The sequence below is a fragment of the Copidosoma floridanum genome, unplaced genomic scaffold, assembly GCF_036245765.1.
Source record: "Copidosoma floridanum isolate Cflo_tuat_1 unplaced genomic scaffold, Cflo_Japanese_pri ptg000007l, whole genome shotgun sequence".
NCBI classification, from domain to species: domain Eukaryota; kingdom Metazoa; phylum Arthropoda; class Insecta; order Hymenoptera; family Encyrtidae; genus Copidosoma; species Copidosoma floridanum.
The window spans coordinates 1,710,766-1,731,852 of NW_028321884.1; the positions used below are offsets into that span (position 1 = coordinate 1,710,766).

The 21,087-nt window shown below is 41.3% G+C and overlaps 2 protein-coding genes across 3 annotated transcripts in view; one reads left to right on the forward strand and one right to left on the reverse strand.

Moving 5' to 3' along the window:
- LOC106636300 (uncharacterized) overlaps window positions 1-13,079 on the reverse strand; it is a 36,885-nt gene extending 23,806 nt beyond the window's left edge. The window contains exons 1-2 of one of the 2 annotated variants that reach the window (XM_089588945.1): window positions 13,059-13,079; window positions 3,830-4,000 (exon numbers count right to left, since the gene is read on the reverse strand). In XM_089588945.1, the coding sequence (XP_089445071.1) occupies window positions 3,830-4,000; window positions 13,059-13,079 (192 nt within the window). Of the gene's footprint in view, window positions 1-3,829; window positions 4,001-13,058 lie in introns of those variants that run through there. The other variant, XM_089588946.1, reaches the window with a different exon arrangement.
- A 6,603-nt stretch (window positions 13,080-19,682) lies between these two features.
- LOC106636293 (Odorant-binding protein 56g) lies at window positions 19,683-20,719 on the forward strand. Its single transcript, XM_014348651.3, has 5 exons — window positions 19,683-19,770; window positions 19,864-19,963; window positions 20,114-20,205; window positions 20,290-20,362; window positions 20,448-20,719. Exons 1-5 carry the CDS (start codon window positions 19,708-19,710, stop codon window positions 20,522-20,524), a joined length of 405 nt encoding a protein of 134 aa, XP_014204137.2. The 5' UTR covers window positions 19,683-19,707; the 3' UTR covers window positions 20,525-20,719.
- The last annotated feature ends 368 nt before the right edge of the window (window positions 20,720-21,087 follow it).

The following is a 21,087-nucleotide window of genomic DNA, read 5'->3' on the forward strand; positions in this document are numbered from 1 at the left end:
TAATATAGGCTGTGCAGGCATGGTTACCTATAGGTGTGAACACCTATATATATTTATCGTATAGATGGTACAAAAGATCGGCATGCATTTTGTCATCGTAGTTCGGTAACTATCCCTAATAGGAGGACACTCTCGTCTCGATTGTCGTATGCTTAAACTCATAGGTTGTATTATATATTATTCTGTACGTAATATTTGCACTGCGAGTACATGATACTTATATTTATATGTACATGAGCATGCGAGCTTTCGAACAGCGCGACGTCGCAATTTTCCGGTTGCGTGGCCATACGTGTGCCGTGACCAATTTGAATGGGAATAACAGCGGCGCCGAGCCATATTTATGATAGGGGGGGGGGCATCGATGTCAACCAAGTAGCGGGGGGGAGGAGATCAAACGAGCCACATCGGGATATATGGCAAACAATCTCTCTTTTGTCGTTGCATTGTAAGTATATTATGTGTAAGTAGGTAACTTGTTGACTGCATTGGTTTTACACGTATAGATGCACACCATGCGAAATACGTGAGTGTATATAGGCCCAGACGCATCACATCATATTGGTACTTTTGTCATCATCCGCATACAGGTACTTGTATGTAATGTATACATGTAATACCGGTACGAACCAATAGAGACTGGGAGAAGAGATCGGTATGAGCGTTCGTGATGTTTAGAGCTTGTCGTCGCCACGCGGACTCTCTCTCTCTCTCTCTACCGATATAGTATACAGCACTATATCCAATATAATATACGCGTATATATAGGTACGTGCCAACAGCCGAGACGACGACTTTCGCCTCGCGACATCGATACATATCGCCAAGCGCGGATCATCGTTTCGTAACTGCAGCATACCGATTTATACCGTGTGCACACGCTTCCGTTCCCATGTGCACCCAATACCAAGTATACATGTATATGTTATACTACTGGCGCGGGGACCATTTTTTCTTTTACCTATATATACATGTGGAACGTCGCCCACTGCGCGAGAGAGCCACCTAAATACAAGTATTGGCAGTACATTGTGCATCGGTATCTCCTCCGATGGAGCTATTTGGCGAAAGAAAGGAGAGCTCGTTAGCCGGGATCATTTTTAATCGCAAGCTTGTATCGTCGCTCGATCGCACACGTTTCTCCGTATAATACAATCCTTGGGTACATATACACGAGGGTACCCTCGATTCTCGATACTCCCTTGCCGAACGAGAAAAGATCGCAGTTGTTCCGAGTATAGATGTGGCCTCGCTTCTCTACCGTATACCGTATACATTTTGGTGTATTTTCATCATCATCCAAGTCGGCAGATCGAGTCCACGAGCTCCAATATAATACCGATGTACATCCGACTCTCGCATATATAGTCGTTCAATCTCATCCATCGAAATATCGGTACAACCTATATCTATATATACGTACTTGGAATCGTCAATTCTCGACTTTCCAATTTTGCGATTGGATGCTAACAATGAAATACCTTTGGAAGAGGAGTATAAGAAGCGACACCGCCGTTGGGTACACGTCGGCTGCCAGTGACGAGTTAATTGACCGGCAATTATTTAATAATAAGAGAAAGCCCGAGCAAATAAAATGTAGTGTATGACTGATGCGAGTGTAGGTACCGATTTTATACTATATTTTCTATAGGTCCATGGTATCAAAAAAATTTCGCGTACGGATCAATAGGCTTATGATATCCCTTCGAGGCGTTTCGATAGTTACTAATACAATTGTATACGTAATCACCATCATCATCATTATATTAGTGGGATATTATTAGTGAGACCTAACGCGCTACCTGTTTTGACTTTTAAATTACAGTTGATTGGGATGCCATTTGTTTGCCGAGTGACTGATGATGGCCGTGTAATTCAAAGGATAAATCAAAGAAAAAATAACGCTTGTTGTACATTCACGTGTTTGGATAAGTATATGTATTTGTACGCGCGACATTGGAAATGAGCGATTATTTTTCATAGTCATCGTAGCAGGGGGTGGGGGGGGGAGGAGAAATTTGCAGCGCAAAAAGTAGAGTTGTCCCCTGGGGGCTCGTCTTTTTTCCCCGAGAATTCGAAATCGGGTGCATCGACCGATCGCGCGGGCATACATGCCCACACTACACGTGTAATTTGCATTTGCACGCCCGAGTGGGTATAACTTGTGTGCGTTACTGTGCGGACCGATTTCCGATCGACTGCGCTCGAAATGGAGTCCAACGCGGGCGCGTTTCTCCACATAATACCGGTAAATATTCGCTTTCATTGGCCGATTGTAGACGATTTTGGCCATCCGATGTTACTTTTATCGAGTGTACGAGCCGTACGACCATTGCGAAAGGACCGATCGGTTTGACGGTGCCATTAATTTTCATTTGTACACGAGATCGGTACCTTACGTATATACACACGCGAGTTTCTACTGCCTGCGTTTGCAATGATCGCAACGATTCGCAATGGCAGTGTTTATTATGTCCACACCGATCGCAGTGGCTGCTATTTTTATTTCATCACTGAAATATTAATATACACCGGTCAAACGAGCGTTATACAACCGATAAATTTGAATCACTTTCACCTTCCGATCACCCATTTTTTTTTTTTTTTTTACGTCACTTGTTATCGTTTTGTCACAGCATTTTATGATAATTTCTCGCGTAACACACGCACAAACTCAATTATCGAGGATCGAGTCTGTCGGCCGTCCGTTTCTCCATAGTCAAGTGCTCGATGTAGGGTATAATATGGGTATTTAGAAATCAGATTATTTAAAAAGCCTAGGCAAAACGTTACGAGTCTTGAAAAAAAAAAAAAAAAAAAAGTAAAGTAAAAACATGAAAAGTTTGGGTTACTAAATAGGGGACACCTATGGAAAAAGTCATTATTAGGTATGATATTGCATAGAAAGCTCATATGGGCAGAGCCGAGTTATTTAGGTCAAAGATTTGCCTCGCCGAGTGCCGGCACTTGACTTTTCAAGAAATTGTAAGTTTCTACGAGCTACTAACTTCAATATTTGATTTTTTCTTTTTATATATATATATTTTTTTTTTAAACCGATGCCGCCACTCCGTTAGAGAGGCGTTAACACAAATGCGGCGAGATCCCCGTGGGTGATTATCGACGCTTGGTCTTGCAACTACCGGGAGAGAGATGACGCTCGTTCAGAAGAGTCGAAAATCGAAAAGCGCGATGTACTCATCCATCGGGCGAAAAAACAAATAACCTAGTCTCGGGGAAAATTCCGGGTTAACGAGAATGCAAGGAGCAATATCACTTATTTACGGTTTTCCACGTTATCTCGCTAAAAAAGAAAGAAAAAAACGCACGCGATAACACGCAAACGTAAAAAAAAACCAAAATCACCATGGGTATATTATACGTGTATACACACTTCGCGTGCACCTGCAAACAGCTTGAAATAATAAATACCTATACACATCCACTCCGCGACGAGCAAGTTTCTTTTTCCCGTCTCCATCCCAAGGTATTTGGGCTAAGGCAATAAATTCGCACGTGGCGGTGGACCTTTTTTTTTCTTCTCTTCCTTTAATGTATGCTGCTTTCACTGGCCAAACGAAACGTGCGACGATGGACTCTCGCGCGGACGCGGAAAAGGAGCGAAAGAATTTAAATGCACGCGGCAGCGTTACACCAGGAGAATCCGGAATCGAAAGTTGTCTTCCCTCTCTCTTTTTTTTTTTTCTTTCTTTTCCTTCCTCATAGCAAACATACGAAATGGGAAAAATGAAGGGAAAAAAATGAAAAAGAAAAGAAAAGGGTGATGTTTACTGTAGACAAACGAGCAGTTTGTTATACTTTTGCTCACCTGTAGCGTGACCTTGAAAGGCTCCTGCAGCCTCTCGCGCTCCAAGAGGTAATCTATGGCACCGGGCATCGCGTCCACTCCCTTGGCCTCCCTCGCCCCCAAGTACCAGACGTAGTACGAGCTCTTTTTGACATCCTTGCTGGCCCCTCGGCCGCGCAGAGCCATCACTTGCTGAAACCAAAACCAACGCACCGCTTCATTATAATTTCATTACGTTCATTCGCACAGTAAAAAATAAATGCAATCTTTGTGTTACAGCCATGATTTTACGTATACATAGTTAACGGCGAGTACACGTACACCTGGGTGTATTCTCTCATTGTTTGATTACGTTGGGTTGCAGCCCTTTACTGCAACGCTATATACGTGCGCGGATGAGAGAGAAAAAAAAAAAAAAAAAAGTAGGTATACCGTAAAGTTTTGCAATGCCGCGTGCCACGCGCCTCAAATGACTTATTTGCCATACGCTCGGCATTGTGGCAATCAAGTGCACAGCAGTAAAGCCCGTACCGTCAATTTCCACGAGCCTAAATGTGATTATCAGCCATTCATGGCTTAAACTTCCTTGAGCAAAACCTTATGACGTCGGTGTATACCTATACACTGGCAAACACAACCAACCGAGACACGCCACTCTCTGGTTTGATTGGAATAACCAAAGGGGGGGGGGGGCAAGCTTCTTTTTGTACCCACTCTATTTGCGCGTACCTAAATACATAAGCAATAATTACAATGTAGGCGCACGCCACACGTACGCTTGACCTCGCTACCTGAATGTAAATGTATAATATACACACACCTTCTCGCCCATCCCGTTCCCACAACCATAATATATAAGTACAATGCCTATACTTGTACCATATAGTCCTCCTCCGTCTCTTTCATTCCTTCCTTTCAGCTCGCGCGCATTTCCACGGGGTATCTCTTAGGCCCATTGGGCGAGTATACCGCTACACGAGCCGGTGTAAAAAAAAAAAAAAAAAGTTTATTTCAATTTGACGCCAGAGAAGAGTCGTTCCGGTGAAGAGCGACGCTTTGGGGAATTCGGAAACATTTTGGCGCCGCTCGGATACGAACCGTTTAGCGCGTGCGTGTCGCGGTTACGGTGAAATAATGCAAATTTTGAAGCGTCGTAAGGATATACAATGGAGTGAAAAGAAACAATCGGTTGGAAGTTACGAAATTCGTTGCTTGTTGCTCTCTTGTCGGATGAGGTACGTAGAATTCCGAATTTTCGGGCTGAAAATGGTAAATCCATAAACAGGGTGACCAAAATAGCGCGAGCGTGCATAAAATTTTCTAACGTTTTGCACACCTGATGCCGACCCACGCGTCAAGGCGCGACTTGGTGATCCATTTACGCGTTTCACATAACAGCCTTGCGCAGGTTCCTGCATATGCGCGTACCACTCACGAGCTAAACTTAATGTATTCTAGCGCCGAAAGGAGAAAGAAGGAAAGAACTAGTTCAAGATCTACTTCCACCGCACATATTTTCCATTTTTTTTTTTTTTTTTTTTTTTTTTCTATTTAGGAAAAAACATTGCGACTCATGTTTGTGTATTAACTGATAGGATGCCTGCCTACTTACGATTAATTGTGTTTTGCTATAATTTTTGGTAAATTTGAGTGTGGGGCGGTTAAGCAACTCTCGGGGCACGTCGGAACAACCGTTAGGGAGGGAGAAAAAAAACAAAAGATGTGGGGTAAAAACAGTTAACCGATGGACTCGAAAGGAGAAACGTTAATTTTACAATCACATGCATGAAAAAAAAGCGATCGGTCGAGGTTGAAAAAAAGTAAGTTGGAAAGTCACGCGTAAATTGCTCGAGTATGTGTACCCAACAGACACACGCGCTTATACGCATGCTGTGAAGTGTGGATTGTAAGTGCAGCGCGTATATTATATGATTGGACTGTTTTTGTAGTCCAAGTCCTACACGGTATGTGAACAAATGGATATTTCCACCCAATCTTGCAATGCCAGTTCCATGTAATCTGTCACTGACGAAATTTTTCTTGTCAAACAAATTACGAGTTAAAATAACCGATCTTTACACAAGTCGCGCATAATAAACATTTTTCAATGTCCAGAGACCATTACTTGAATTTTTTGTTTCTAAGTTAAGCCAATTTTTTTATTTAAGATCGATATTTTTTAAGTAAAAAACTTTGAAACGATGTAAAATTATGAATTTTTCATTTAAAAACGCGAGAAAATTTATTTTCCATCATTTCGAACCAAAAAGTATGAAATCAATAGTTTTGATCAGATATAGGGTTTAAAGAAAAAATTTTCAAACATAAAGATCTTCTTAATATTGCAAGCATCGACGGAATGATCCATGTACCTATAAATGTGTACATCATAATATTATACGCCACAGGGTATACCTACATCATACGCCGCTTCTCTAATTCTCTGTACGAGTACATGAAACTGTTGCTCTTCTGTAAAAATCGGCCTATCCTTCTCCCTAGTGGGGGATGCTAAAAAAAATACGAGTAAATCACCCCTGCTGTAAACATTGAGTTCCCCTTCCGTAAAATTTTCATCCATACAAACTCTTTCGCTTAAATCGTGTATGCTTGACAAGGATTATTTGCCCTTTAAAAAAAAGTAACCCTATATATAGCTATCGTTTGCAATTTTAGTTTTATTTTTAGCTCGGAAAATATTTTTCTTCTCGATGCCGCTACATCAGAGTAAACGAAGCCAGCCGCGGGTCAGCGGCGTGTTTTTTATTTCCCGATAAACAATATCCAACACTAGAGTCAACACGCAGTTATCAGTAGCTCATAGGTACGCATTATCATCGTCACTCGATATGCTGATAATGCCCAGTACTAAAGTATATAATACGTATAATGGATGTTAAATGCACATATAAAAATCGGGAAAACTCACCGAGTGTGCGCGTATATGTTCAGGCGAGAGCGTCGAGCTCGAAGTGCAGTGGCTGCCCCGCTCGTAAGAGAGTATATGTATAGCTGGTATTCTTTTGCAGTATAAGGTATATATACAGCTGCGCTCGCCTCGAAGGAGCTGCAGTCGCGGATGCTGCACTCCTCCTTCTTCTCTTCAACTTTCGCGCGAGTCAGGGCTGTTGTGCATATATACGGTATACAAGACCGCAACACAGTACGGCTGCAGCTCCTTATTGCACCTACAATATACCTATACGGTACACGAACACATATGTACACTGACACGCGCGGATCGGCAGTTGCGTAGGTAGGTATATATGCGCCTCTCCCGTCACTTTTCTCTCGTTTTGACAGCCAGAGAGAGAGAGAGGAAGAGAAAAAAAAGGCAAAATACGAGGTATGCAGGTATATTTATCGACGCAGGCGTTACCGATCCGCGAAGTAGCGCGCACCCAGCATCGTTATACCCGCTGCACAAGTCGCGTAGCCAGCGACGCCGTAGTCGCTGTCGCACATGGCGCCTACGCGTACAGGCTAAGTATTATACATACGATAAATGCAAGCGTAGCCAGCAGCTGGACCGGTACCCACGAACGCCTCGGCATGCACTCAAATATCGGTAAAGTATAAAACAAGTACGCGGCTGCGTTTACCGATTTTACTCGGCACTTTTCGGAGCCGCGGTGCGCGGAGACACTTGTATACGTATAACGTCACAGCGTTCGCTAATCTGTACGAGTGGACGGGCGATGTGGGAGGCGCAGGAGCGACTGGCGGTCGTCGGCTCGCCGAGGAGCTTGTACCTACTTACCGCGGAGAACTCCGGCATAAGGCTATAGCGATGTGCCGCCACGACTCCTGATGACGGCAGAGAACACTCCGCTCTCTCTCTCTCTCTCGTTGCCTCTTTCTCCCGATGTGCGGAGCCCTGCAACAACACCACCACCACGACTTCCAAGTGGAGGGACGCACACACCGGTAGCACTCAGCCACCAGGTGAGTGGGATCGGCAGGGGAACGAGAGAGAGGGAACCGCGTTTGAAAGGAATACGATGGCGGCAACCACGCACACACGTGCATGGTATACACCGGAGCGAGAGAGGAGGAGGAGAGGCTCTCGGAGAGGAGTTGCGGTGTTCAGGCACAGAGGACGACCTCTCTGTACGTATACCTACCTATATGTGGGCCTATATTGTATATATACCTTAATACTCTCCGCTGTTGTTGCTGCTATATATACCGAGTGGGAGCGTTCACCCAGGTGATATATATGTAGGTGTACGTGTATATACACCTTATAAGCTCCCCGAGAAGAGAAGGTGCAGAGCTATTATATTATATACATGCTTGGGCCCCGGCTCGCCTTCGAGAGCTCAAAGCGCGGGTGGAAAAAAGGGACAGGTGGACACTATGTTATAAGTATAGGTGCACCCATTATAAATTAATAGGTATATACGTACGTATATTGATCATCACCTCTGTGACTCTATCATGATGGGCCTATATATTACACTTCGTTCTCCAACACATAATATAGTACACGCATACATATACCTTTCTTACATATACATAGGTATGTATGGATAATTACCATAAATATAATACAATTATACAGAGAACTTGTATATGTACGGAGTCTCTTTGGGTACGAGAGGGAAATGGAGAAGCGTCTATCCCTGAGCCGATTTTTGCTCTCTTACCGGTTTCCCTCCTCCCTGTAGACATCTTTCAGTGTCTAGCTCGTCTTTGTACATCATAAGCTCGACTTACCTGCATACCCATATACGTATACGTATACATTATAAATATGTACCTACTTTTCATCTCGCGCATTGCTTATTACATTTTGCGCTCCTCGAGTACATATACGTGTATTATACATATACAATACTTGATGTACCTACAACTCTCATCCCGACTTTTTTTTTCTATATAAGCTATATAGCCTTATTTACAAGTATACACATCAGCAGCAACATATATCACGAGGCGAGCATCGATCGAAGGAGAAAGGATATTATTATGTACCTACCTATAATATTACAATGTGTGTGCTGCTGCGGCCAAAGATCTTTCTCTTTTGGTTTTTCGCGCCGCGTCGCAGTGTCATATGTGTGCGCCCTGTCTAAACTTAATATGGGTGTGTTGGTGTAGGATGAGTATATTGACCATAATATATGTATATATACCTACACCTATTCATCCATACATACCGAATACCGATTAACCGCAGCTACAATTGTAAGTATATGTCGGCTTGTACACGGTGTACCGCATTGTAAGTGTATATACATTACATGAGCAAAAACGACAATGCACACATGCATGCACGGTCGAGGGAGTCGAGATGAGAGAGAAAGGGTTTTGTTGAGAGCTGCATTATTATTGCTCTAATGCCGATCACTCGCTCATACAATACCCATGTGTACACACACGTGAGCGCTTCGCCACGCCGGTTCTCGATTTTTGTTGACTATAAGCTATCATATAGCTCCTTGATTTTTTTTTTTTGCCATTTTTTTACACGAAATTGAGAAATGCTGCACCTCCTCCTTCTTTTACGACTCTTTGCCCTCTCGGAGATGTCTATTCCATCCTGGATTTGTCGATGGGTACAATGTCACACTTTCGCCGATCCCGACTGCTGATCTTTCGTCACAATCTCTCACATCGGTAAAAAGTACCTATAAACCGGTGCACCGTCATTATATACAGTGCCCGAATGACAAACTTATCAAGAGTGATAAACTAAGTATTATTTTCACTAAATTCAGTATATGTATATTTTTAGATTTTTTTTTTTTTTTTTTTTCTTCTTCGATGGTGGTAATGACTATACGTACCTATACAAGAAATGGGACTGAGTTGGAAAGTGTGAAACAAAAAAACCCATGTCGGAGATTCTTGCAAATACATCTAGCCATTTATCATGACCAATACCTCTCTCTGTTCATCTTTAAATATATGTATATTCAAAGGCTCTTGAAGAACTGTATAAATAATATGTGACTGCAGTGGCATATAAATAACAACGAGACAGACACGTGCAACAAATACATCAGAGATTGAAAAAAATGTTTCATTCAATTCGCACAATACCTACTTGGCAGGACCAAAGAGATTGATTGATTGATTGATTGATTGATTTATTTTAAATGGTCCAAGGACTCATGGTCCTACATGGTCCGGCAATTGCCGTTGAAAGCTTCTTTTATAAGTACAAATACGTACAACAAGAAATATGTACAACGGACATGGACACATAAAAAAAAAAAAAAAATAAATAAATAAATAAAAAATAAGAATAAAAAAAATATAAATAAATAAATAAATAAATAAGTCAATTAATAAATAAAAAACAAAAATAAATATAAAAACAACAACGACAACAACAACGACGCACCCGGAGCACAAAAACCACGCCACACCACAGAAACACAACAGCACGGAAATCCATCATCCATCCCATCGTCACTACCGCTCAAAGCACCGTCGCAGGAAGTGTTCCTCCAGGAGATGTCCGAAACACGGACGCGTCACCATCAAACGCAAAGAGAGAGAGAGAGAGAGAGAGAATATTGGCCCTCGCTTGTTTTCGAGCTTAATGAGCTTGCCATGATTTCCCGCCTCTAATTAAGGATTATTGCCGGCGTGCCTTTTTAGCTCCTCTCCTCTACTGGTTTCACCGAAGGAGAGCTTGATTAAAATTACTCGAAATTGCTTGCACTTCCTCATGTTTTACGCTATTTCTTTAGCGGAAAATCCTGAGTTTTGAGCAATGGCATAACTTTGAGGTCATTTTAAGTGATGTATTTAACCGAGTAGAGGGATATTTTGACTGTCAAAATGTATGAAGTAAATAAGTAAGTAAGGACTGCATTGGCCTTTCGCCGCGAGGCTCTGTGACCCCTCTCTCTTTTTCCCAAGCCTCGAATCCTTTCTTTCTGTCACTCTTTCTCTCGCTCTCCGTTATGTACACACAACCATACTCTCCCACCTCGTGTACACTCCTCTCCGATAATGCTCTCACTGTTTTTTTTCCTCTTCTTTTGTTCAATTCATGCCACGCATTTTCCAACTTCTGCCTGAATCAATTTCACGATTGCTCGAGATTTCGAGATCTCCCGATCCACGGATGCTGAATCTCCCTCCAGGACCCTTAAGAGAGAACTTTTTTGACCCATGTAGGTCATTTGAGCTCAACTGTCACTAATCGCCAACATTCCAGTCTCAGCTGGTAGTGTACGTCAACATTTTCAACCACGTGTGTCTACTGATGTCATCGAGGCGCGCTATATAAATACATTGTCCATACGTGTACGCCTTGTCAATTGTTTGCGTCCATACCTACGTTTCTTTTCTCCGACAGAATCTCTCACGCAACGTGTAAGAAGTGCGCGGAGCGGTATTTGGCCATTTTTTTTTTTTTTTTTCATTTTTCATCACCTGGGGCTTGGGTCAAAACGTATTCAGAGACCTACATTTGGAGCTGGGGTTCCCACTCTTTCGGCTCAAGTCAAATCTTTCGATAATTGTTTCACACCCGTGGAAGTTTTGTGTCGTGATGGATGAAAGTCAGTACGAGGCAATTACTCATGTGGATGTTATGATGAATAAAATCAGGTGCAAAAGCAAATGAAGCACGAGTAAAGTGTAAATATGTGGTAAATAAGTACTGCGTTATTTTTTTTTTTTTTTTTTTTTTGAGAGGGAGTGAAATTTACGTTTTCAAAGACAATTCGTTGAAAATTAAAACGAGAGAATTTCCGCACGGTTCGATCCACCAAAAATGTACGAAATAATTTTTAAAGAAGGCAAAAAACGTTAACCATGGAAAACTTATAGCCTTATATAGCCTTTTATAACAACTTATTATATATTTTTTTACGTGCATCTTTTTCTTCCCTGTGACGAGTAAAACAAACTTCAAATGAGTATGTGCGCTCTGGCAAATGGGGTTCGACCCTATCGCTTATCGTATTGAGGAAGCCTTGTGCGTGCGTGTTAATTTCTAAAAAAAAAAAAAGAAAAAAAAATATAGAGGATACATAGGTAATACATACACACATATTTATACTGATGCTTGTGTGCTATTGAGAAGTGCAAGTGCAAGTGCACTTTGTACTTTCATCCAAAAAACGGATAATGAAGCTAAGAGTCCTTACATAAATATTGGTAGTATACAGACATGACGTAGCAAAAAGTAACGCGGATACAGCAGCCTATTTATGATATATAATTGTAAATGTGATGGCCTTCTTTTATTATACGATTTTGGAATTCCAACGGTTTTTTCGAAATTTCCTGGTGCAGCAAGGAAATCAAGGTCGTTCAATTTTTCTTTTATTGCATAGGTGTACTTATATACTGGGGAGTAGCGCGGCGCGCCAATTAACGGGCAATTACGTCGTGTGGCGCGCGCGCGTGCGGCTCCTCGAGTATTTTCTATTTTATCATTCCAAAGTTTGAACGATTTCCGGTAAAAGCGCGCAATTTCTCAAATTGTAATTGAAAATACGCCATTACTATGCTACGCAACCCATTTGCATTTGGTTCATTGACAGCACACGCGTACACTCATTACCCGTAAGAAGTGTATACACCTATATACGTGCAATTACGAACAGGTTGACTTTCAATGTAGGTACGTATACAGTTTGATGATTTTACAGCTATAGTAGGTACAAGCGGGAGTATGGGTATACCTACATAATGATGATGTACAGTTATGGGTACGAGCAAGTAAATATACTTGTATCAGCGGGTGTTGATTGAACACGTAGTTTTCAATGCTGCAGCAGCCATATCATCATGAACCGGCAAAATAAGTAAAAATTGACTCAAAGCAGGAGGGTCCGAAAAAACAAAACTTTTTCCATTTCGTTAAGAACTCACACGCCAAGCCACTAATGTGCAAAGATAATAACGACAACGTTGTATTTTTAACAGCAAAAACAAAGAAACAGTTGGGACGTATCATTATACTAATGGTAATAACCTCTTTTTATTTATGTATATATTTATGGTCTTGTTTCCTCGGGCCCCCTAAAAATATTCGACAATCCGGTTGGAATGGCAATAATGACCAAAGTCAACGTTCCACCTTGTATGAGGATGAGCAAAAAAAAAAAAAAAAAAAAATTTTCCACCGCGATGCGGTAGGTATACGGACGTTGTAATGAGAACACGCGAGATAAGAGGAGAAGCAAATTAAGTATCGGTATAAATTTGCGTGGCCTAAACCCGAATGAAATATGTTAAGTGGCCTGAAAACATGGCAAAGTTATGAGATGACGCTCACCTCCCTGTAAAACTTGATCATGCCAAGAGTCGGTGCATTCCAGGCAAGCAAGAGGGGATGTTCACGCCGTTGTTCCACAAAAACAAATAATACTTTTTGGGCCCGGCCCGCGAACAGAGGAGGCATCAACGAGTGGCATGGCTCTTCCTTCGACGCGGAAAATGTCAGGCGGATATGTACCCTGGCGCGCGTCGATTCGAGAACTGACGGCGGAAAGGAAGAGAAAGAGACTCCCATTCGCGGCAGTGAAAACTAGTCCACTGCTTTTTCTTTTCTTCTCCCCAATGGTTTTCCCTCCCGCGGCGTTTGACGTTGACGCACCTCGTTGCAGTTGCCCCAAGTCTTACTTATTTGCCGGGAGCAAAGAGACGACTCTCGTTATCTCCCGCGCGCCAGAGTACAAACATCAGGTCGGGGGAGGAGAAAATCGCCTCTACGCGGATCCTATATATTATATTGTATACGGGCTTCCCGCCCGTATATTGGCGTGTGCGCGACGGCGCCGCTACTTTTTTTTCATTCGTCAACTACGACTGCTGTTGGATCATACGTGTGTACACCTATATGTGTTGACTTGTATGTACCTTTATAGTAAATCCAACCTGGACAGTCGTTCGTTGGAGGAGTTCGATGAAAAGTAAAATGAATGAAGCTCCATCGAAGCACCTGCAGGTCATAGATAATATAATCGGTGGGTATCCACGTGTGTCACAGGTGCATTTCTCCCCCCTAGTTTGTTCATCTCTCGCTGATAAGCCACGCTAGCATCTGTGCGCAATAACAATCGAATCCCTATATGGGTATAGGAGCGTGAGAAGAGAGCAAGCTTATACCGCGTAATATTGCACGTAGGTACAGTTTGATGGAGTGTAACCGCAGCAACTGATTCGTGCTTGGACAAACTATATACATATAAATGTCCCAACACATGTTGAATTCAAAATGGATTACGAACAGTAACTCTGTGGAGTATGTATATTGACTGGTGGCCGTTTTTAAGATTTCAATTGATTTCTCGGGCTTGAATTAATAGCGTAATAATACGTTGGACGGAAAAATGGCAAGAGACGCACACGTAAAATGTGAATGCGTACATAGCTAATAGGAGTTTGACAAAAATTGTGCAGGTCTCGATAAAAAAAATCTCTCTTGGAGATGGACCAAGGTAACCTCGATGAAAAAAAGGTAAAAAGCACCGATGAGCCCGTATGGAATATGACGGCGTAGATGATTATGAAGATACGATAACCACACGATTAAGCGCTGCGTTATATATAGGCTTTTTCTAATGATAAGTTGCAACAACGACCGGGCATCTTTTCACTTTCATTGGCATGTAGGCTCTGGCCGTCATTTACCACCACAACAACCGCAGAGCCATGGCGTTACTTGAAATTCGGAATAACTTCAAGCTTAAATGATAGCCCAAACTTTTTTTCGTTTTTACAGGTGGACCGATGGTTACAAGGTAAATATTCTATACCTTAGTTAATACTGCTTAGAATACTAGCCACTGTATTGTCTAGCAACAGCAAGTGATAACATTACCTGATTCCCTAACATGGATAAGGTGTTACTCTTCAAGCATAAAGGTAGAATGTACACTGTGAAACCCAACAAGGAAGACATCCCTGATATTGGAGAGATTGATGTAGGAGGGTTACCTACATTGTGTTTATCAAATGAGGTCATCGGCATTGCACAACAGCTCAATACCACTCCAAATGATTATAGCTTTATTGCTAGGCTCAGAAAGGCAGAATTCAAAGATCCAGAAAAAGCAAGGGTTATACTAAATTCAGTAGTTTTTTCCAATCTGCAGCTGTCAGATGGTATTGAATATATACCAGATGATGTCCATATTTCAGATCTTATAGCAGGAAGTTATACTACAGAAGAGACTGAAGTTGAGACAGACTCAGAGGAGACTGGATTTGTAGATAGATGATGACGAATATGATTATGAAGATGGATCCTTTGAGGACAATCCTTTACCTATAAAACCCCATGCACCATCAAGAGACCCACCTGATAGATGTGTATCATAGGAAGAAATATGTAAGGACATTTCTCAATAATTACATGGAGTTGCTACAGCTGAAGAGATAAATGCACTAAGATCTGCATTAGCCCATAATACAACGGAAATAGAATTATCCAAAAAGATGGATAATGTTGCTGAGATTGCATCTAACCTAAACAGTGAAGTGAAAGAGTTTACAAGAAGAATACAACTATTCCGCCCGTATCTGCATGATTCGGATCGATCTCAATCAGTCGTCGCACAGTCCTTCTTATATCCTTTACTTCACTTTCTTACTTGCGATTTTGGTCGCCACCTGGCGAGCGATAGGTGGGACTATCAAGTACTAGTTGGAAGTCGGAGCTGCGCGCGAAATTTCAAAATTCAAATTTATGTAAAACGATCGAATTTAAGAAAAATGATTATTTTAATATACAATAATTAATAAAATAATGCCCCGGATGGTAACAGGTACTTTAAGAAGAGGGGTTACACATTTCAATCCTGTGGCAGGACAAGTTTTACCACCTAAACAGCTTGATCCATTAGTTGTAACCCCTGCTGTAGCAAGACTACCTGGACCTTCTCAAGTCCTACAAGATCCTACCACTCAATATTCCTTCCCAGCAGGAACCACACAACGAGCAAGGATTTTAGCAATACAGTCATCTCAGATTCAGGTGCCTAATGTATTTCGTAAGCCTTAAACCTTGGAGGCATGTACCATTACCTAGTAGGAATACATATGTGGTAAAAAGTAATGTACAATGAGTTCATCAAGATTTCTCTATTTGTATCGTACAGAAGCATTAGCAATATTAGGGCAATATAGTTTGTATTGCAATAAGATGTATGTCGTGTGTAATCACAACTTTCTTATAGAGGCTTCAGAAAAAAGAATAATGAATCTAGATTCCTGTGAAAACAAATACTACATTGTGATCTTAAGATACTAACTCATCAGGAAAAAAATGTATATATTGTAGGATCTTATCTTCTTAATTATATGACCATGATTATATCTCTATATGATGTTGATAACAACAGCACTGTCTATTAGTATATTTAAAAAAAAAAAAAAAAAAAAAAAAAGAAATCAGTGGTTGATTTTACCACATAAAAATTGTAACGAAAGCCCCTTTTGACTTCTACAAACTTTTATTTATCTAGCGATGAGAACAACAAAAAAAAATCATGTCGTAATAAAAAAATTTTTTTTTTTTTTTTTTTTACGTTTAATTACCAGTGAGCCTGTCTTTCTGATATAGCAGCTTCAAGGTTCTTTATATAATGTTCAAAGGGGAGACCAATATCTTCCTGATTAGTTGAAATCCCTTCGAAATCAAAGTCAAATAAGTCACCGTCCATATTTAGGTCGACATTCGTTTCCAAATATTTATGAGAAGGCACTAAATGAGACTCGCATTTAGCAGCTTTCAATGCAAGGTGTTGGATATCCTCTGATGGTGCTGGATTATGCCTTTTTCTAATCTTCATACAGAGACGGAAAGTCCCACGGCTGTAGCGCGTGATTAATAAACGTGCCATATTACTACAGGTACGTTGATCGGAGTTGTAACTTTTACATTGTATAGGTATTCGTCCAATAAAATAATCAGGTCAAGTGATGTTTAGCGTTTTCAATTGAACGGCTAATAATGCGTGAACAAAATAGCTCGAATCGAGAAAGTCGCTTCGCTAATCTAGTATACGTATAGGTACACCCATGCGTCTACATTTTTTTTTTTTTTTATTCGTTACTCGTTCCATTTGAGATGGTGTCGATAGTATACTATATCTGAATATACTTATCGTTTCGAGATTGTGCGCGCAAAAAAGTGAGGGATCAGCGCATTTCGGGTCTACTCAATATTATCGTACACAATACGCGAATAAGTGTACGCGTGGCTGTACAAGTATACTTACGAGTAAGGCGACGTCGTTGCAGAGACGGAAAAGGAATTGCGGAAAGTGCATATATAGCGACGTCTTTTTTTTTTTTTTTTTTTTTTTTTTTTTTTTTTTTTTTTTTTTCCAACTCGCGGTTGCGGGTCAGGTTACGCAATAACGCGCACGCATGACGAAGCTTGCGTACGACCAAATACCCAACCAGGCGCGCTCATGGGAAAACATTTCCTTAAATCGTGAGTTTTTCCCGAAAAAGAGTATAGACAATAGGAGCTCACAGGAAATACACAAGTATATAAATATAAGCATTACCCACACCTACTACATAATATATATAGTGTAAGGCATCAACGCCACAAGGAGTTGCACTCCCTGACCCGTGTGAGTGCGCGTACTCGCTTACATTATGTGTAGCTGCAAGAGGTTGTACGATGGGTATGATGGGTTCGATGCATGAAAACGCAACAACTTCATGGGTATAATTACGATACATGACGTCTCAGGCTTCATTTCCACATTGTTTGCGAGCATGTGTGTGCCTATATTGGGAGCGAGTGTGCGTGTACGGCTTAATTTGCAAGAGAAAGTCGGGACAATGTGTGATTCTCTTCATTTTTTTTTTTTTTTTTCTCTTTTCTTCTAACGCGAAACGCGATGTAAACATGTAAAGTGCTTGCGTGGCGTGTGTGTGACCCAAAGCGCGATTTGCAAATCGAGAACAAGAGAGGGGGAGATTCATTTGCGTCTCTCATGAAACAAATTCCAAAAATAACCGCATGGGTTTTTTTTTTTTTTTTTTTTTTTTTTTTCCTTACCGATTCTGGAATGCTTTATCGAGGCGTAAATCCGATCCCACAAAAACCAGGGATTTTCCAGTCGGGCGTTTTAATTGAGTACAAAAGACACGCACATCGCGCAGCATGCAGAAGAGAGGACGCGGCAAAAAACGCGTTCCCCCCTCCTCTCTCTCTCTGTCGAGATTAGCAAATTGCCGATTAAAGTGTAGTTGCTGGGATTGCGTTGCGCGACGATTGAATTATTCCCCCCTCGACCTTTCGTACAATCACAAAACAAAACAAACAAGCGAGGGGGGCTTTACTTAAAATAATCGTTTAACCGCGGCAGAGACAATTTAATTTACGTAACGATCCAAGCTGGTGACTGTTGTAAACTTTTCGAAGAGACAACATCTTGTCACGTTGCACAGATGTTTTTTGTTCATATTCTCGAGACATTGAAAAGAATGAAATTTTCGTTTATAGCAGAATTTGACACGCTCCGAGGTGAGGAAGGAAAGAAAAAAATCGGTCAATTACCGATCGCCACAGCGCCACAAAAAGTGTTGATTGAAAGATCGGCACGGAAGGTGCAGTGCGTGACGAGAAAAAAGAGAAAAAAAAAAAAAGGCCAATGTGTGTTGTGTGGTTCATCATCGCTCCAGAGTTTCTCCCGCTACTGCCGGCCGGTAAATCATGCGGCGTCGGAACCAATTTCTCTGGCTTCGATCGCCTCAAAGACACACGCCAGCAACAACAGGCGGCAAGTGAGAGATGGTTTATAACAGTTAGCAGGTCGCCACAGAGGAGAGAGAAAAAAAGCAGACTCACTCCCCGGCGCCTTGGAACTGCCAAAAACGGCGCGCTTTTCCATTTTCTCCGCTGCTGCTGTACTCAACTGTATATACTTATCAGGTGTATATAGGCACACTATACACACACAACCTGCTGTACACACAACCCTCGAGTCATGTATGCGCGCAGGTTTCGACGGTGATGGGTTTTTTTTTTTTTTTGTTTCGTTACTCCCCAAGCCCGTACGAGCGACTCGTTTGCCGCTCGCGACGAATCGCGATTTCTTTTAACGGGACTTTCCTTCTCTCCCGGTCGGGCACTTCATCTGATCGATGCTCTCCGCGGACACTCTCTCGACCACTTGACGGTCCTGTGTACAATGTACGAGTGTACATACACTCACATAATACAGTATATCATCTGTACTCCCGCGAGGGTGTGTGTGTGTCTTTTATACTCATATCTCACATCTCCGGGGAATCGTTAGAATATCGACGACGTGTTTTTCATTTTACGGTGTACAATATATAGTTACCAGGCGAGAGAAAAAAAAAAAAAAAAAAAAAAAAAGCTACATCATGCCATTTGATAACTCCACTCGGGCAACTTTGTTTTGTATGACAATAATAGTTTAAATACTATCGGGGGCGAAGCAAAAAAGGGGGAAAAAATACACGGAATCTCATCGGACAAGTTTTCCTCTTACATTACTGACTTACTATTAAACTAATGGAATCAATTTGTATGCACATAGTATCGAAGATATTTTCGTCACCTTGGATGAGTTAAACCTCCTCCTCGTACTTTCATCGAGGATAGGTAGTATACCCCATTGTTTTTTTTCCAATTGCCGTGTTCGCAAAAATATATATCCGTGCATGCCTTTGTATTATATAGGTGACACATTCGTATTTCATGTATACGCGGCGGTTGCGTAAGCAAAGTCGGTGCGAGGAAAATTGTAACTTTCAACTGATAATCTATTCGCAGAGCTGGTGATGGATGATTTCTGTACAGCTCTCGTGATTAGAAATGCGTAAACAAATCCGCGGTATATAAAGCCCGGCTAAGTATATGCTCGCTCGGACATTGATTTGTGTTCTTGAACAAACACTTGAATCCTCAACTGTACCCTACTCCATATAGAATGGTCAGCATGAAGGGCTTGCTCGTTCTCATTTTGTTTGCCAGCGTCGTTTGCGTCTACTCGGTCAGTACTAGTACTTGGTCTTGTTGCATCATTATATTTCTCACATTTGCTTGTTATTCCGTTCGATTGACACAATTTGCCTTGCCAAAGTAGCATCACCATCATTTGGAGGAGAAAAATTTGACGGACGAGCAGAGGAAGAAGATACGAGACGAAGTAGAGGAATGCATAACAGAGTCCAAAGTCGATAAGAGTAAGCCATTTCAAGATCAGAGTGTTGAAATTCTTTCCTTTTTTTTTTCACAATAATACCTGCACGAGTATGGGAGCCATCGCTACGTTGTGTTACTTGGTTGGTTGTTTGTTTTTTTTTTTTTTTTTTTTTTTTTTTTTTTTTTTACAGAACTATTGGATGACATCAAGGATGGCAAAGACTTTACACCGACTCGTGAGCTCGATTGTTTCTCGGCCTGCGTTCTCAAGAAAAATGGAGTGGTAAGTGCGGTCTTGGCTCTTAGCTTTAGGGGTGAGTGTATAGGTAAATCTAGGTGTTAATGGTTATTTCCTGAATTTGTGTAGATGAAGGAGGATGGTACCATCGACCAGGACAAGCCGAGTACAAACGACAAGGTCAAGGAGTGCAGGAAACTGGGTAAGCTATAGGGTCCTTTTTTTTTTTTTTTTTTTTTTTTTTTCTTTACGGCTCATCCGATCATTTTCATTGCGTTTGTTTCCAGTTGGCGCGGACGCTTGCGAGACCGGAGGCAAAGTCATGGAATGTTTTGCAAAGAACAACCTCATTCCGAAATTTTAGGAAGAATACGATCGAGCGACTTTAGCCATTTTTTTTATTTTTATTTTCAACAGGTCAAACTATTTTTGTAAGTGCGTACAAAGTTGGTAACTAAAATTCGACGAAAGTAAAATATGATTTGCAAAGAATCGCTTTGTCCGTACAAACCCTTTTATCAATACATACAGATTGTTGTTGGTTAATTAAAAAAAAAAATGTATCTACACTTGCGTATTTAATGTCAACCAAAAATTATAATCATATTTCTATACATTATACTTATTCATATGCTGAAAGTTAAGCATAAGAATTCGATGAGAAAAAAAAAAAAAAAAAAGAAACTCTCACCTTTTTTCATTTCAAAAATAGCGCGCTTTCGATCGTTGATATCACGTGACCGGAGACATGGAAGAAAACTGTTTGGCCTCGTCCAATCGGTGCACGAGTTCGCCTCCCCATCCGTGAGGATTTGAAAAAACAAACCGCGTACAAGTACACATATAGGTATAGTAAGTATATTCCATTGCTGCACACACCAGCTGTGGTTGTTGTACAGTTGTACACCCCTCTGACCTCTACTGACG

Coding starts and splice junctions, on each gene's coding strand:
- LOC106636293 (XM_014348651.3), top strand. CDS start 19,708: ATGGTCAGCATGAAGGGCTTGCTCGTTCTCATTTTGTTTGCCAGCGTC. Junction 19,964..20,113: donor AGAGTCCAAAGTCGATAAGA/GTAAGCCATTTC, acceptor TTTTTTTTACAG/AACTATTGGATGACATCAAG. Junction 20,363..20,447: donor CAAGGAGTGCAGGAAACTGG/GTAAGCTATAGG, acceptor GTTTGTTTCCAG/TTGGCGCGGACGCTTGCGAG.